Source organism: Dreissena polymorpha, chromosome 4 (assembly GCF_020536995.1).
Source record: "Dreissena polymorpha isolate Duluth1 chromosome 4, UMN_Dpol_1.0, whole genome shotgun sequence".
NCBI lineage: Eukaryota > Metazoa > Mollusca > Bivalvia > Myida > Dreissenidae > Dreissena > Dreissena polymorpha.
In genome coordinates this window covers 33,434,124-33,450,814 of record NC_068358.1, presented here as the reverse complement: position 1 = coordinate 33,450,814, position 16,691 = coordinate 33,434,124, and the positions used below count along the sequence as shown (strand labels likewise).

General features: G+C 35.5%; 1 protein-coding gene across 1 annotated transcript; it reads left to right on the top strand.

Annotated features, from left to right (window-relative positions):
* Positions 1 to 4,435: 4,435 nt before the first annotated feature.
* LOC127878337 (potassium voltage-gated channel subfamily H member 2-like) lies at positions 4,436 to 15,632 on the top strand. Its single transcript, XM_052424863.1, has 4 exons — positions 4,436 to 4,524; positions 8,242 to 8,401; positions 14,007 to 14,208; positions 15,039 to 15,632. Exons 1-4 carry the CDS (start codon positions 4,436 to 4,438, stop codon positions 15,122 to 15,124), a joined length of 537 nt encoding a protein of 178 aa, XP_052280823.1. The 3' UTR covers positions 15,125 to 15,632.
* The last annotated feature ends 1,059 nt before the right edge of the window (positions 15,633 to 16,691 follow it).

Genomic DNA, 16,691 nt, shown 5'->3' with positions numbered 1-16,691 from the left:
AATTGTGTGCTATCCTGTGGTTTATATGTGAACATCAATGATTTACAACTGATTATTCGCTGTTTCAAATACTGAAACATATGTTCCATACGTGTTACCTCATTATAGTGAAATTACGTCATTTATGGGACGTTATGGCGTTACTATTCGCGAGAATATCAACGGTTTAACTCTGAAAAGGCAACCACTTTGTGGGAAATAATCAAATATAAAGAAACTGGTTTGTTTTGGCAGAAGATTGATATTTATTGCGCCAATCGTAAAACTAGTATTTTGTCTGATTACACGTGAATTAAATCCGATAATCTATCGAAACCAATGAATATCTTTTTATTATTACGGCATTATGGTTTAATAAATGTTACGCATTATAAATACTTATTGTTGATTACTTGCTGATAAAAAATCTTCGTCAAAATTGATTTGTGATATCAATGATTTGCGCTCGAAATCATGAAATAACAACTGAATATGTAGCCGAATCTTTTATCTTTCATTTCGAAGTCCACAATCTTGTGCAATTAAAGGAAGGAACTTTTCTTGTGACAATATCTAGGCACTAAATCTTTAAGTGTAGCTACCGATTGATCAAGCCGCCTTAACGCACCATTTAACAGACGGAAAATATAGAGGGAAGACGGATTCATAAATAATTGGCCGTCTTTTGCTATCTGAAATGTTTCGTATCCGAGAGAAATCACAGTGTGTTTATTATATAGAATGATATTTCTTGTTTTTAAATGGACTTTTAAAGTTTTAATTGTTTTTGTTTTTTAAACCGCAACATGTTTGCAAAACTCAAATTACCGGTTAATTATTTTTGATTTTTCAATGTTTTAGCAACCTTAATTAACAATGTTATACTTGATAAAATGCCGCTCATTTTCTATAAAAAGGTATCATCCTGGAAGGTACTTACTTGTACTCGAGGAATAAAGCAAAAGATATTTGAGCATCGCTCTGTGAAAACGGCGCTTAATGCAATTGCGTTAATATAGTCCCAGATTTCGTATTTTATGAAATGTTTCGTTTAACGGAAGTCTCTTATTATCTTAAAGCAGTTTAGGCGGAAAGTGTCGTAGTTTAGGCGGAAAGTGTCGAAGTTTAGACGGAAAGTGTCGAAGTTTAGGCGGAAAGTGTCGAAATTTAGGCGGAAAGTGTCGAAGTTTAGGCGGAAAGTGTCGAAGTTTCGTTTAACGGAAGTCTCTTATTATCTAAAAGCAGTTAAGGCGGAAAGTGTCGTCTGCACTGGCTCAACTGCGGACTGCACAGGCTAATCTTGAACGACACTTTACGCCAAAGCATTAAGGCCGGTTTTCCCAGAACGAGGCTCAATACTCAACCGACGTGTAATTAGGCCGTCTTATATTCTAGGTAGGAGGCAATTTGGTGCAAACAGTAACGTTTAACAAACGGATATTGACTGTGTATTTATTTTCTGTGCGTGAATTTGTCAGTGAGCACATTAATCAAAGGGGCAGACGTGAATATTAATTAATTAACTCGCCTTTTTCCATGTTTTTTTTGATAAATCGATTCTAGCTTTTAGATATTTATTGAAGCGATACGTGATGCTAAAGAAACCTATGAAGGGGTCTGTGTGTATTCAATAGATGTCGTGTGATCGTAAACTTAATTAAACTTTGCCTGATATTATATGAAATATATGAAAATAATTTCTGACGTGTGTAATATATTGCTTACGAATGGGGTATTACATTTGATAATTCACAGATGGAAAAAAAAGTGTGAACATAACTATATGTGAGCCTTACTCTGGTAAAATGGCTTTTAATGCATGTGCGTTAAGTCTTGCTCCTGGGGTCGTATTCCAGAAGCATCTTAAGTTAAATTTTATTCTTATCATTAAATTGAGAAATTTTCTAAAGTGTTTCATTTCATATTGCAATATATTGGCATCAAGATATACATTTAAATGACATCATTATGCCAATGTTATTTTATGAATACCAAAAAATACGTGTTTCCTTATTTAGTAAAGAAATATAAAACATTGTAATTTTGAACTTAAGTGAAATTATTTCAGAAATGACTTGAGATGTTTCTGGAATACCACCCCAGATTAAACTATGCAGTCCGCACAGGCTTATCTTGGACAATACTTCCCACATAAACTGGATTGTCGCTCAGAAGAGACTTCCTTTCAGACGAGAAATACAATTACATCGGAAATAGTTTTCCCTTATCAGCCTGTGCGGACTTCACAGGCTTATCTGGGACGGTGCGTTCAGTACATGCATTAAAACCGTTTAGTACCCAGAACGTGTATCAAATATATAATTATACAAGTTTACTAAAGCTATATTTGCGTGAACTGACTTGCAAAGAATGTCTTACTCATGAAAACAGCTAAACACTTCAATGTTTTGTCGCTGGGCGTACACTGGTTTGTCCGATGAGATGTAATGTCAGAACGGGCGTACACTGGTTTGTCCGATGAGATGTAATGTCAGAACGGGCGTACACTGGTTTGTCCGATGAGAAGTAATGTCAGAACGGGCGTACACTGGTTTGTCCGATGAGATGTTATGTCAGAACTCTGTGACAAAGGCATCGTGTGCTCTGCTATTCCAATGAAAATCTAACGCGCGTTTGAGAGCGTCGGAATTGTTTGAATGCGAGGAATTCTTTACGTTAACGGAACTGGGTGTCTAGATTTAGCAAATCTGGCAATAGGCTTATATAAAAGGATCTATTGAGATGAATTGAATTTATGTTATGAATTATTTCCAATAAAATGCACATTCAGTTGAATGGAACCAATACCCAACAAATGCTTTGTGAGTAGTAGATACATTTAGATTAGGCGACAGTATACCTGCCGATCAAAAAGGAAGTGAAGTGAAGTTTGGAGCGTGGTAAAGAATATGTGATTTTTTCGTTTACAGTGCTATGTATGGATGCTACTTGTTCGAAATTAATGTGCCAGTGTTAATAAAAATAATAGTGAACTAAAATCATGGCGTTTGTATTACAAACGTCATCATAGGTATTAAATGAATTGGTTAATTGTGACCGCATGAATACGCAGTAAATTCTCTTTGGATTCATGGATTCGATAAGCGTGACGTCATCAATACGTTATGACTATAAATATTTTTCATATATTGAATAAGTTTGACGTCTTCAATACGTTAACCTTTAACTCCGCTAATGTTCCACCTCCTGTCGCGTTAACTGATTGGACCAGTATGACGGCATCAGTAAGACTTGACGTCACGTTGATTTCGTTGCCTGGAGAGTGAACTCATCAACATACTATGACGTCACGACGATTACTACGCTCGGACGGTGTTTTAACTAATATCTATTCGCGCTTATGGAAGACGGTAAAGTTGGAAGTTAAACTTTTTTTGTTGGTAGTGAGAGGTCATTTTGTAAGAAATATTTGTCCTGTTATATATATAGGCGTTTCATAGAATTAGCAAGTTTATTACTATGTTTGGATATCGTCTTGCATATGTAACGGTTACAATTTTGCAATATACGTTGGTTCTATTTTTAGTTTTCATTTATTGTTTTTGTGGTGTCTATTTTTTAGAAAAGTTTACTGATTTACAAATATCCTGTATAATTATATGTACAATAAATGGCTGTCAGAAGAGTCACAACACAAAATAGTTAAATTTATAAACACAAACAACAACACACAATACACAGTTTTGATTAAATAAAAAAATCATGTTAAGCGGTTTATTTTTACTGTTTTTATTACGTCTATTTTTATTGATTTCGAAATGAGTTTTCTACATTAAGAATATTGTATAACTATTTCGACGCTTTCTTTCATAAGTTGTTATCCAACCTCATAGATTTTGCAGTGTTTTTTTGTACATATAATACAGCTAACAAGTTCTTTTAGGGTGTTGAAATAAGGGAAAATTCTAAACAAAAAAAGCTAATTTTGAATTTGTATTCAAGATACTGCAGAAAATCGAAAACCGTCACTGTCCATTGTCTATAAATGTTCGTTTTCAATATTTTACATCACTTTCTGAAGCACTATTTAGGTATTCTTCTTACAGGTTCTTTGAATATAAGCGGTATATTTGTTTTTATTACTTCTTATAGACTACTCAATAAAAACTAGAAAAAAGTATTCTAAATTTATTGTAAGTCCGTCTGTTTGGCTGTCTGTTTTTGTGCGTCTTTCTTTCTGTACGTTTCCCGTCTCTTCGTGAACGCGTTCCGCCTTAAATAAACAAATGTCTTATAAACGTTTTGTTCTTGACCCCCAATGACAACCAGCAGCTTCTGTCACTAAACGAGTGAGATTTAGGATGACCTTTGAATATAAACTTTTCTGATGATGACGCTCGATATTAATCGGTGTTTCCGGTCGGTCTAGGAGTCGAGATCCGATGAGACTACGGAGGGCAGCTAGGCGCCGTCGACGCTGGACCGCGCTTCCGGTATGGGCACATCCTTCCGGCGCCAACAGCCCGAGTTTGTCATTCTACACTACAGGTTTGTCGCATACGAATTTGTCATTCTTCACTACAGGTTAGTCGTAGACGAATTTGTCTTTCTTCACTACATGTTAGTCGTTGACCTTTCACTCATTTGATGCATCATGCACCCACCGTGTGCTTAAATCAATGCCAATAACAAGATTACCACGGTCTTTCAAGTATTAAAGAGAGTAGGAATTTTTATTTTTTTATTTTGTGGTCGTGTGGTCAAATGTCACTTAAATTTGACTTAACGATACTCAAACTTAAAAAAGTGTACATATTATGATGGCAAAATGTATTAAGACATTTGTTAAAACAACTATATCACATATCGTTACTATAAATAGTAACAAAAAGACGTCGCGAGCGGGCCGTTATTCGTATCTAGCGGGCCAATATAAATTATATCAGCCCTAGGGCCGATTTTTCATATCAGAAAAGAATGGGATCGCGCGGCTAATACTGAACAATATGGCGTCCACATTCAGTCTTAGCCATAAAGAAGTAAAACATCATCTACTGGTTATTGTTCTACTCACCGAAGTTGTGTTATAACCATGTTTATTTTCGTAAAATTTAATTTGCTTCCATGATGAAGTAAATTCTGGACGCAATTCTTCATCGCCATCCATCTTTTCCATTTAAAAGGACTGGATGTAAGCAGGCAATTCTTTGAGGATACTGGTCATGTACGTAATTCCGGCCACTTTTGGGACTATTTAAGAAAAATCTTTAGTGTAAGGCAACTGGTTGAAACTAAACTTCACATATATAATCCTGGGTTCAAAACTCACCTGGCATGAAAATTTGAATAGAATTCGATCGGTGAATGTTACTTAATGAACAGAAGATGATGACATGTAAACTATCCATTTTCGTAGGTTAAATGTACCTAAAAAATCGGCCACTTTTCAGTTTGATCTGCAGATAAAATTACAAAGCAATATCTTTAGACAAATGTCCTCAATTTCAGAGTATTAATCAATGTTTATACTATTAAAATTTTTGACTTGAAATTTAAAATAAATGTGAAATTTTTATACCAGTTACTCCCCCTACCTATTTTAGTAAATATCAACAATGGGAAGCTGCTAATTCTTAAAAAAATACTTGTTTTTAATGGATTTAATCAATTTTTTCAAACACAGCTAAAAAACTAAACACATTTTGTTTAAAAAGTTTACTTCAGTGTTGATTATGAGTAAACGCTTATATATAATTTTTAAACATGTAATCTAGTAATATTCTTATCAAGGGAGGTAATTCATATATCAAAAATTTATATTTAGGTTCTGGTTTGTATGTTTTGAATATAATTTTTTGTACAATTAATTGGTAAAACTTTAATTAAAGTTTATTAGATAAAATTTAAATAATTTTGTCAAATATATTTGTTTCTTATATCAATATAATTGTTGCAACTAATGATGACATCACTTTCCCCACGAGCCAAATATTACCTGCTATATTTGTGACATTTTAACACAAAAGTTTACAATGATATGGTTCTTACATATGCAACATATTGAGAGTAGGGATGGTTTTCATGTTGTTTTTTCTAAATAAAAACAAAATAAGTGCGTGAAGATCATGAAAATGATTTTACACAGGTGGCCGATTTTTTACGTACAGGCCGGAATTACGTACATGACCAGTAGACATTCTTTGACCGACTGACAAACGAAAGACGTATTCATCAAAGAAATTACCCTTTTAGTTCAACATCGATTTCCTTCAAACAGTTAAAGAACTATTCATTGACGCTTATCTTAAATTTAGGCATAATCCATCAATTGTTCAACAAAACATCGCGTTATTCGAGTCGACATTTTAACGAAATCGAAAATGCAGACTTGCAGTCTCACCAGTTTCATTCCAGTTTTATATCCCAATACTGTTATTTACATTCAAAATATTATATTAATCCATCGTAAACACACACACTAGGCCTAATCGTTCGATGCTTAACACCATATTTAACTGTTAAATAAAACACTCCAAGTCCGATTTGTTGTTGTCCTAAAATCCAGAGAGTCTAAGAAGTTTCGTCATTGAAATGACGTCACATGAGGTACGTCATAAACTGCGTAATCAATTGAATGAAAATAAAAGTACGGAAAGCTGTTTCTGTATAAATGTTCGTGAAGGACCAAAATAGTAGGATATGTGATATAAACGATAACACACGACAGAGCTGGGCCGGGCGTCTACAATCGGCCCTTGCCGAATAATGGCCCTCGGGCCGTTATGTCGGCAGCGGGCCGATTATAGACGCCCGGCCCAGCTCTGCCGTGTGTAATTGTCTAATTATATATACTATATTGCTTGCAGATTATTATATCTGTATACGCCCATTTTCCTTGTATGCCTTTATCTTTAACGATTTTAGTGTATTGTAGCCCATTTAAGGCGGTGTGGGACTGGATAGTACTGGTTTTAGTCTTGTACACGGCGGTGTTTACACCCTACCAGACCGCCTTTCTTCTAAACGAAGAAGACGCCACAATGCGGCGGAACCGTGATTCCGGAACGCGCACGAAAAGTCCCGAGTCTTCCCGAGCGAACCCACTCGTGATCATTGACTTGATTGTCGACTTGATGTTTATAGGTGAGCGACCAAGCCATTTCCGGACTCTTATCCCCACCCTATTTCATCAATTGTGGGTGTAAATATCTTCAAGTCTTTGACAAATTTGTTTACAAGGAAAGTATTCAAAATGAACAAACAACATACCTTGTAAATACTGCTTACTTTTTAAGTACTGCTTTCCTTGTAAATACTGCTTACCTTGTATACATGTATACTGCTTACCTTGTAAATACGTCTTACCCTGTAAAAATGTCTTACCCTGTAATTGTTGCTTACCTTGTAAATACTACTTATTGTTTATGTAATGTATATGAGCTGCGCTTAGGGGAAAAATGCACTTAAAGCACGTACATAAAGTGACATTTTCCGATATAAATAGATAATGAATGATTAGTGCCGAGATGGAGAAAGTTTATCCGGCGAGGCTTAGAAAAAGAAAATAGGGCGAGGTTAAGCGATTTAATGAGTTTTCGTTGAAGAATATAATCGATTGCGACCTACCGAAAATTAGTGTGTATTAGTGAAGTGTAACCTTTCTATTTATATAAAGAAACGCCGTATATTAAAGTTTATGAGTAAATAAATTTTAAGGCGACATTGATTACTTTATTGCCATATGTTTGCTTAAATTTTATACACATTAATTACTTTTACTATCATTTTGTTTTGACAAAACATTTCGCTGCTTTTCGCAGGAATTTCGCATGTATATTTTTGTAAAGGTCAAATATTAGAACGTGTTAATCGGCGCGTAGGAATACGTACTTACGGTAGATCGCGATCACGCGAGGTACTGCCGGTGATCAACTTGTTTATTCTACCCTGCTTTATTAGGTCAATGTTTGCAACATAGGCAGGATAAAACAAGAGTTAAGCCCTGTTTCCCAAGAACGCGGCTCATATATTCTGCGAACAAATTGCGCTATTTTATTAAAAGTACAGTATATTTGGAGGCTAAGGCAAAGATAACAAGTAAGGATTAAAGGACAAGGAATTGCATTATTGTCAGATTATTATACTAGACTCATCTTTAACCGACTTTGATATTTACCCCCCCCCCCCCCCCCCCCGATCACTTGAATATAAGTCGTCCGTTTATAGAAACGGAAAAATATCATGACAATGTTTAAACGTGGATTTATGGTTTTAACGTAAAACACTTCTTGATATCCGCAGCGGACATTTTATCAACTTCCGGACCTCGTATCTTCACAATGGCGAGGTGGTGATGAATCAGAAGCGTATAGCAATCAACTACCTCAAGGGCTGGTTCGTCATTGACACCATTGCCGCTCTTCCTTTCGATCTGCTGCTCTTTGGGTCCGGCACAAGTGACGTAAGTGACGTTTTCTTCGCATACACATCAAAACAGACAAAAATGAAGTTATACACCTAGCAACTATCAACGTAAAGGGCGTTTTACACATAGCCGCTTGTGTCGTAAATGACGATAAAAACATAGCTACACGTGACGTCATTGACATTTTTACAAATCTCTCCTAGTGACTCAAATGCTGCTTTTACACATGGTTACATATTTCGTAAATGGTGTTTCGCACAAAGCTGACGCGAATGACGTTTTACACCGAAAAATTAATGTTGTACCTTAAGTTCCACACTGCTACGCAAGATGCTATTAGCCTGTCAATCCGTCCGTCCGTCTGTTTGTTTGTTAATATGTCTGTCATAGACTTCAAATGATAACTGTGGTTGTCATCTGATATATTATATCATATATTACCTCAAAGTACTTCATATATTAACGTTCCACAGACAACAAAATACATGATACCAAACAATGCCGCCAATTTGTATGTACACGCACACTTTCTCAAGAGATCTCTCGACTCTCGGTTTAGTGAATAGATTCCCTAATTGATAATCGGCGAGAAGACTGCAACCTCTAATCCGCCCGCCGCATCCACGTCCGTTTCGCTTGCCAAGAGGTAAAGCTTGGCGCGTCGCCGGTTAGCCGGACGTAATTCTCAAGACGGCGTTTTGACTGCAAATTAGCCGAACTGTGTACAGTGATTTGAACATAAAACTTGATTGCATTTATCGCCCCGCAGTGAGAGGATATGTATGGGTAACCCCGTCTGTCGGTTTGTCCGAAAATGTTTGTAACGAATATTACTGTTACATTTTTCAATCGATTATTAATATGTCATCGAAATGAAATATGGATATTAATACACTTTTATCATGCCCAATCATACACAAATCCTGAGTTATGTAACCTTGATCATAGCTTCCAAATCAGCGCGCGGTATTATTCACGTTTTTGACAAAGCTCAAGTCTTTCTATCCATTCAACCAATCGTGATACATCGTCTCTCCGACATTATAACGTGATACGTCTACTTCGTCCGTTATTAAATCGTTATGCATTTGTTGAAGTTCGATATCACTTTTTACCATGACCAAGCGTTTCAGCACTATATCATCATACATCATTGGAAAGATAAATGCATAATCTTTTGAAAAAAAATGCATGTCATCAAATTCTATTTGTTGTAACTCCAAATATTTACCTTAGAAAAAGCACACCAGTTTTGACACATGTGGAGGCGACCACTTTGGGCTCAAATAGTATGATCTACTTTCAAAGCCGGGAACCATCAACAGAAAAAAGTAGAGCACAAAAATGGCTATTTTTCTGATTGCTAACAAATATACCTTCAAATTGATACCAAAACGTGACATTTGCAATGTATTTTACAAATCCTAGGCAGCATGCACTGAACAATGTGTAATAAGTATCAAGTTGCCTGCTTGTGACCCTGCAAACAGGAGCTCCGGTTTGGGGTTATGTGACCTACATATGGAGTTTTAAGGGTTTACACAGATTGTATATCAAATGCCTCATCATAGATGTTTGATCATAATTTAAATTGTAGGTGTAATACACACTGTATAAAAGGGCTAACTTAACTTATTTTTCTTGAAAATATGAACCAGTAATAGAAAAATGAACACAACAGTTGTGCGTTCTTTAAAACGTTTGCTGCACACTATTATTAAGCAGTTTGGGCAACCTAATAATTGCACGTCTTTTTAATCATCTCGGCTTTATTGTTGATAATTATTAAATAACAGTATATAAATAATATAAAATATATAGAGGATATTTGTTGGATTCGGTGGATTATCGATTTTAATTCACGAGTGATCATAGAAAATAATATTTTCACAAGTGGCGCAGCCACGAGTGAATTTTTTTTTTGTCTTTGATCACGGGTGAAATAAAATCGATATTCCACCGAATCCAACAAATTTTCTTTTTATTTTATGCCTTTTTCACAGTTTATAGACATTGTTTAAGTATTTTAATAAAGAATTTCGCTGGGATAATGACGTCATTTCTTAAAAAAATGACGTCATTTCAAAGTAAACAATTAAAATTATCGATAATTTTCACTGATAATTTTCACTGTTTGAAACAGTGAAATTATCAGTTTGAATCGACTGATATTTCTCTATAAACCACCGGAAAGCATAAAATAAATGCCTTCAATTTAGTATGTTTAGATATATAGTATATAAGAACAGATGTAATAATAAGTTAACCGTTTTAACTATGATTATTGTTTCCATTTGCCTAATGTACATATATTTAGATAAAGCAATTATCATTGTATCATTATTGATTCTATTCTTTGAATTATTTTGAATTGTCTTTTTTTTCTCTTTTGTTTTACCTAACTATTCGTATTCATCGTTTTGTGTTGTACTTCTCAAATACATGTACCATGTCTTTGCTTTCTCACAAACACATACCGTGTATAGGCTATACATTTGCAATATGCTGTTTTATGCCTAATAAATGTTATGTTATGTTATGTTATATGTTCATCAGAATGTTGGAACATTGAGGCATTGTTAGGTATTGTACACAAGAAAAGAAAATTGTTTAATTACTTTCAATAACATATTTATGTTATGTGGATTATAAACAACGGAAACATTAATAAAGTATTTACTTAAATATTGTTTTTAACTAAAGTAAAAAAACAACAACAGCAAAAGGTGTTTTCAATGCGGCTTAGACAGCTATAGTGACTTCATGTGTAAAGTGTAAAACACATTATATTGATACGGGGAGAAACGTGAATATTGCAATGAACATATAAAGGTGATCTAGTTATAAACACATGCATTATATACTTAATAAAGCCCATTCGAATATTCATGAACAGTACTGGAAAACAAACATTTCATTTTTCGAGGGTGTACTGAAACTGGTTCGCATGAAAAAAAACATGATATAAAAATGCATATCAGACTATCTGTAAATGAAACCACAAAATAAGGCATACACTAGTAGTCAACGTCAACAGACAAATGTCATAGCTCATCGCTCGACAACAATGTTAACTACAACTCGAACGAAAATATCATAGCAGGCGTTGAACGGGAAATACATATTTTTTATATTAGTAGGCAATTAGTATTATCCATAATAAAGAAATTGCCATTTATCAAATTAGCAACAATAATGTTAACCACAACTCGATCGAGAATATTGATACACCCCAGGTGTAACAGTTGCACTTACCTGTTCAATTGACTGCCTTTTAAGTTGTTCATTCAATTCTGGTGACATTATGTGACTATATAAAACAATTGACAAATGTACACTACTGAGTCTATATAATCTAAACATCACCAGAACTTTTATCTAGCGGTGAGCCATCCATTTGAATACTTTGTATTTTTCATTGTTTTTCTAAATAAGGCGCCATTATGTCTAATTGTTATGACATTTGGTAAATGACGTCATGTATCGTTCTAATTTCTTGGTCATTATTTATGGTCAGTCACGTCACTGATCAATTTTGGTCACTGGTGACCAGAATTCTGGTCATTAATGATCAGAATCTTGGTCACTGCCCAGAATCTTGGTCACTGACGAATTTTGGTCATCAGTATTGAACAATAAGACAAAATAGAGGACAGTTGAGTTTAAGTCAAGATCTAGGATAGACGTAATTTTTGTTAATAGAGTGATTCATTTGTCGGTCGAAGTAACTTTGTAAATACTACCCTAGTATAATTACCGGGAAGCTGGCGGTTAGGAATCACTTACATTGTGTTGCTGTCTAACGGGTTGTTTACGGCGATTATTTATCTCTGCACGAATAAATTATTGTTTAAACGTTTATTATGAACTTGTGTCATATTTCAAAACGGATGGAACAAGCGTAACACTATATTAACAGCTATTTGAAAGCTATAAGTAATCAAGTCATTAAAACGGTATACCTCAAAGCAGAGGTACGTAACAATATCAACGCAGGCATTGAACGGAGAATACACATGTTTTACATTAGTTGGCAACTAGTATTATCCATAATGAACGCCGCGCAAATTAATTGCATTTTGGAGAATTTTGATATAAGGAAACCTTACAATTTGTCGGAATTTCATTCACAGTGTCCCGCTTTGATGTGCCGCCGAACAGCGGTCTGAGATATCCCATATCTATCGTTGTCGGCCGCTCGTGATTTGTTATTAATTGAAAATTGCAATTATTCGCTCCAGTCATTTTGACAACCGGTTCTGCGAATTATGATTTATTGATATGATACAGGCAAAATTATTCGTAATTAAGTATATGTTATTATTTCTATTGACGCGGTACACACACGAGACGTACATTTCCAGAAGCACGATTGTGAACAAATTGTACATGGATTTACCTAACAGAAATTATGTTCGATGCGTCGTTTGTTGTTCAATAATAACCATTTGAGAACAATCTGATTTATGGTAATTGACAACGAGAGCGGATGTTGTCAATTATTGTTTTTATACGCCTGTCTTTTGACGGGACTTACTCACGGGCGTTAATCACAAGCGCCACCTCTGTTTGCGATGCATTTATAAAAGAGCCCATGCTACTTCCGAAATGGCGCTAATGACCAGGTTTTCGAAATTTCATTACACTGCCCGATTTAAAAAAGCGAAATATTTTGAAAAAAAATCAACCCATATAAATCATACTCATCCCGTAGAATTATTCGTGACATTTCAAAATATCCGGAGCTTAGCGCCACCTCATGTAACAATACATCGCAAGAAAGAGGTTGCGCCCGTTATTACCGGGCGTGTAACAACCGTGTTATAACGAGAACATGCATGGTTGATAATCAGTACAATCACTGGGATTGTTAATAGTTTATCCTCTAGATGTTAATTTTGTATGAATATTTTCCCTAAAACAACTAAAGTTCAGATTTCCCTCAAGGGCTATGTTTATGCAAGCTCTTTGACGTATACTCGAGCTTTGTATGTACTTATTCGTGCAGGGTTTGATTGTAGAAGCGATGTGCTGTGAAGACTGCATGAGATATTGTTATCAGAAACATAAGGAAATATTTCGTGAAGCCATGCCGATCACGATTATTAATTTCGTATTTCCCTAATGAGTCTGAGCAGACGTGAGCGCAATTATTCGCCGTCTGCAGACAAGCCGGTAGGGACAGTGTTGGTTCGGCGGGAATACATTTTTCACAATGCCAAACACGCCCGTATATGTGATTATATAAATCAGGGCCTTCTCATACATGGAAACGAATGGAGCATTTTATCGGGAACCGAATTAAGTTACATTTACATAACTCTGTTTTGAAAAACAATAATATAGAGCAATTCTCATCAGTTAAATTTTTCAATCATGTTTTACCATTGTCAAAAAAAATAATTTAAAAAATAATTAAAATAACAGAATAATTATTTTATTCAGTATGCAAAATGTTCGACGTTTTGACTGTTAGTTCATCACTCACCATAACAATATGTGCGTCCGTTCTTCTACTTGCAATGCCCCACTTGTTTATTCAAGTGACTGCATATGTGCTTATTATCAAACCGTTAAACTGCCGTCGTTACTTCCAGGTAGCAAAGTACAACAGACAACAAGATCCCTCTCTCTATTTCAGACAATGACGATCGCGGGGATCCTCAAAACGGCGCGTCTGCTGCGTCTGCTACGAGTCATCCGGCGCATAGAGCAGTTCGCTGAATACGGAGCGGCGGTGTTGCTTCTCCTTATGGTGACCTTCACCCTGGTCGGTCACTGGCTCGCCTGCATCTTTTACGCCATCGCCTACTGGGAGCGTCCGCACTTGGAGTCCGCAATAGGTACTTCCGGCGCTCAATTCAGAGGTCGATATATATCATCTAACGAAATGTTAAAGCGAGATTATATGATTTTTGTATGTGTTAATTTGTAATATATTGATGCATTATATTACAATAACACAAAATATGCAATAAAAATTATACATTAAAGACGAATTTCATAAAATGACAAAGACAAATTAGCGCCCGAGCCGATTGTGACGATGATATTTTGTACATATTTTCCAACAAAAACCGAAGCATTCGTCTTTTTATTTGGATCGGAGTTAGTGTTTGTGTGTCGAATGAATATATATCGTTGCAGGCAATTAAAATGATCCGTAAATCAAAATTGAGTCTTTGTGTCGTATGAATGAATCTGCACTAAAACTAAATTAAGATTTACGTCGTATATGCATGATATACATGCTGGCGAATTCGACTGTACGGACTTTTTCGATTTCAGAATTAAATATCTGGCTTATTTCGCATTTTTCGACACATGTTCTTCTTAACTTTTATTTTAATTATATTGAAATATATGTATACTATGTTTTTTACACACTTCATATAAATTCATAAATATTTGACAAAATCGTATAATCTCGCTTTAACGTTGCAATTTATTTCTATCATTACAATAAGACCCCCGGTTTGAAGCTTTTCGCGTCGGTACTTCCGGCGTCACACAATTTGTGTTTGCTATTAATGACGTCAATCTTTTTTAACATTGTGGTCGTGTTTATTTCGTTCTTTGGGAAATTTGTGTTTGTGAACATTTGCGGTTGTTCTCATTAAGTTATTGTTCATGAACATTTTTCGGTCGCCCTCACATTTGCTGTTGCTCGCAGGTTGGCTAGACAAGCTCGCGACCAATATCCACGAGCCGTACGTCGCAAACGTCACTGATAGCGGCCCCAGCGTCAAGACGTACTAAATAACGGCGCTGTACTTTACGTTCACCTCCCTCACCAGTATAGGGTTCGGCAACGTCTCCCCTAACACCAACGCCGAGAAGATATTCTCCATTTTTGCCATGTTGCTTGGCTGTAAGATTCTATTTGATCCATATTTTTCGTTCAGCTTCGTTTTATGAATATGGGGCTTAATGCATTCGGACTGCACAGGCTAATCTGGGACAAAACTTTTAAAGCTTTTATAGTATTTTTCTTTTAAAGGAAGTCTCTGTTTAGCGAACAACCAGTTAAGTGGGAAAGTGCAAATTCAAAAAGCCCCATTTTCGCAGAGCGATGCCCGTTTTTAATGTAGAGCTATTCGCATTATATATTTCTCACATCTGAGAAAAAAATCTTATTGTGTGAATGATTCATACATGAAGAGATCATTGTATTATTGTATAATATCTTATGCAGTAGAACATAACATCAACTAATGTGACGTAATCTTTGCATGTTGCTTTAATTCAAACCGGATAACGTATACGTAAGGAAACAAACTCGTTGAACACATATTTGTAACATGCCATCAACAATAGTATTGTGTAATCAAAAAGTCATAAATTATACATCTATTGTGTCAGCATTGTCTTGAATTTTATTATTTGTTCAAAAACAATAGATTGCTAAAACTTTAAGCGTGCGTTTCGCGGTGGCCTAATTGACCTTAATGACGACATCATTTTCAGTTTAAGTGCTTTTTGTGTATTTTGATGAAAAAAAGTTTTTTTTGTTAGGGACGTGTGAATCTTATTTTTATATTTGCCCCATACGATGCATATATTAATTAGCTTAGTTCCTTAGAAACACTATTTTCGATTTTTTTTGAAACACTATATTTTGAACGATATTTTTAGAATCACTTTTTCGCCTCTCCTACCAGCTCTTCTTAGCGCCGCTATCTTTGGCAACGTTAGCTCGATCATGATGAGAGTGTATCAGGGATCGGACGAATACCACGAGAAAACCCAGAGCATCAAAGAGTTTATCAATTTTCACCATCTTCCCAAAAACCTCGCTTCGCGTCTACAAGAGAGCTTCCAGCACACATGGGCGTATACCAATGGCATCGACATGAACACAGTATGGGGAGCTTACAATTTAAACAAGAAATATCTTTAAAAAAGATATACGGCGTAAATAGTTTAATGAATGAGATCAAGGATAGCGAATGTCTTTTTCTGTGCAGTTCTTAGCTGCATCACACGCAGTACGGGATGTTACGGGGAGTTTTCGCGGCTTATTTTACATTATAACATATTGCTGGTCATAAACCTATAGATACAAAACAGAAAACCAAAAGAAGAATGGAAGTGAAATTTAAACATATGAGTCAACCGGCCACACGAGAAGTATCCGTATTTATAGGCGCGTTCTTCGAACAAACCTGTTTTAGTGGTTTGTCGGGCATTGCTATTTGATTCGATTATTAACAGTATCAATTATCATCGTGCTAATGCTTAAAGTGATATTATGGGCAGTTTGCACTGTTGAATTGAGCTGAAAAGAATTAACAGGTCAAAATAGTTAGTTAAAATGTGGTTACTG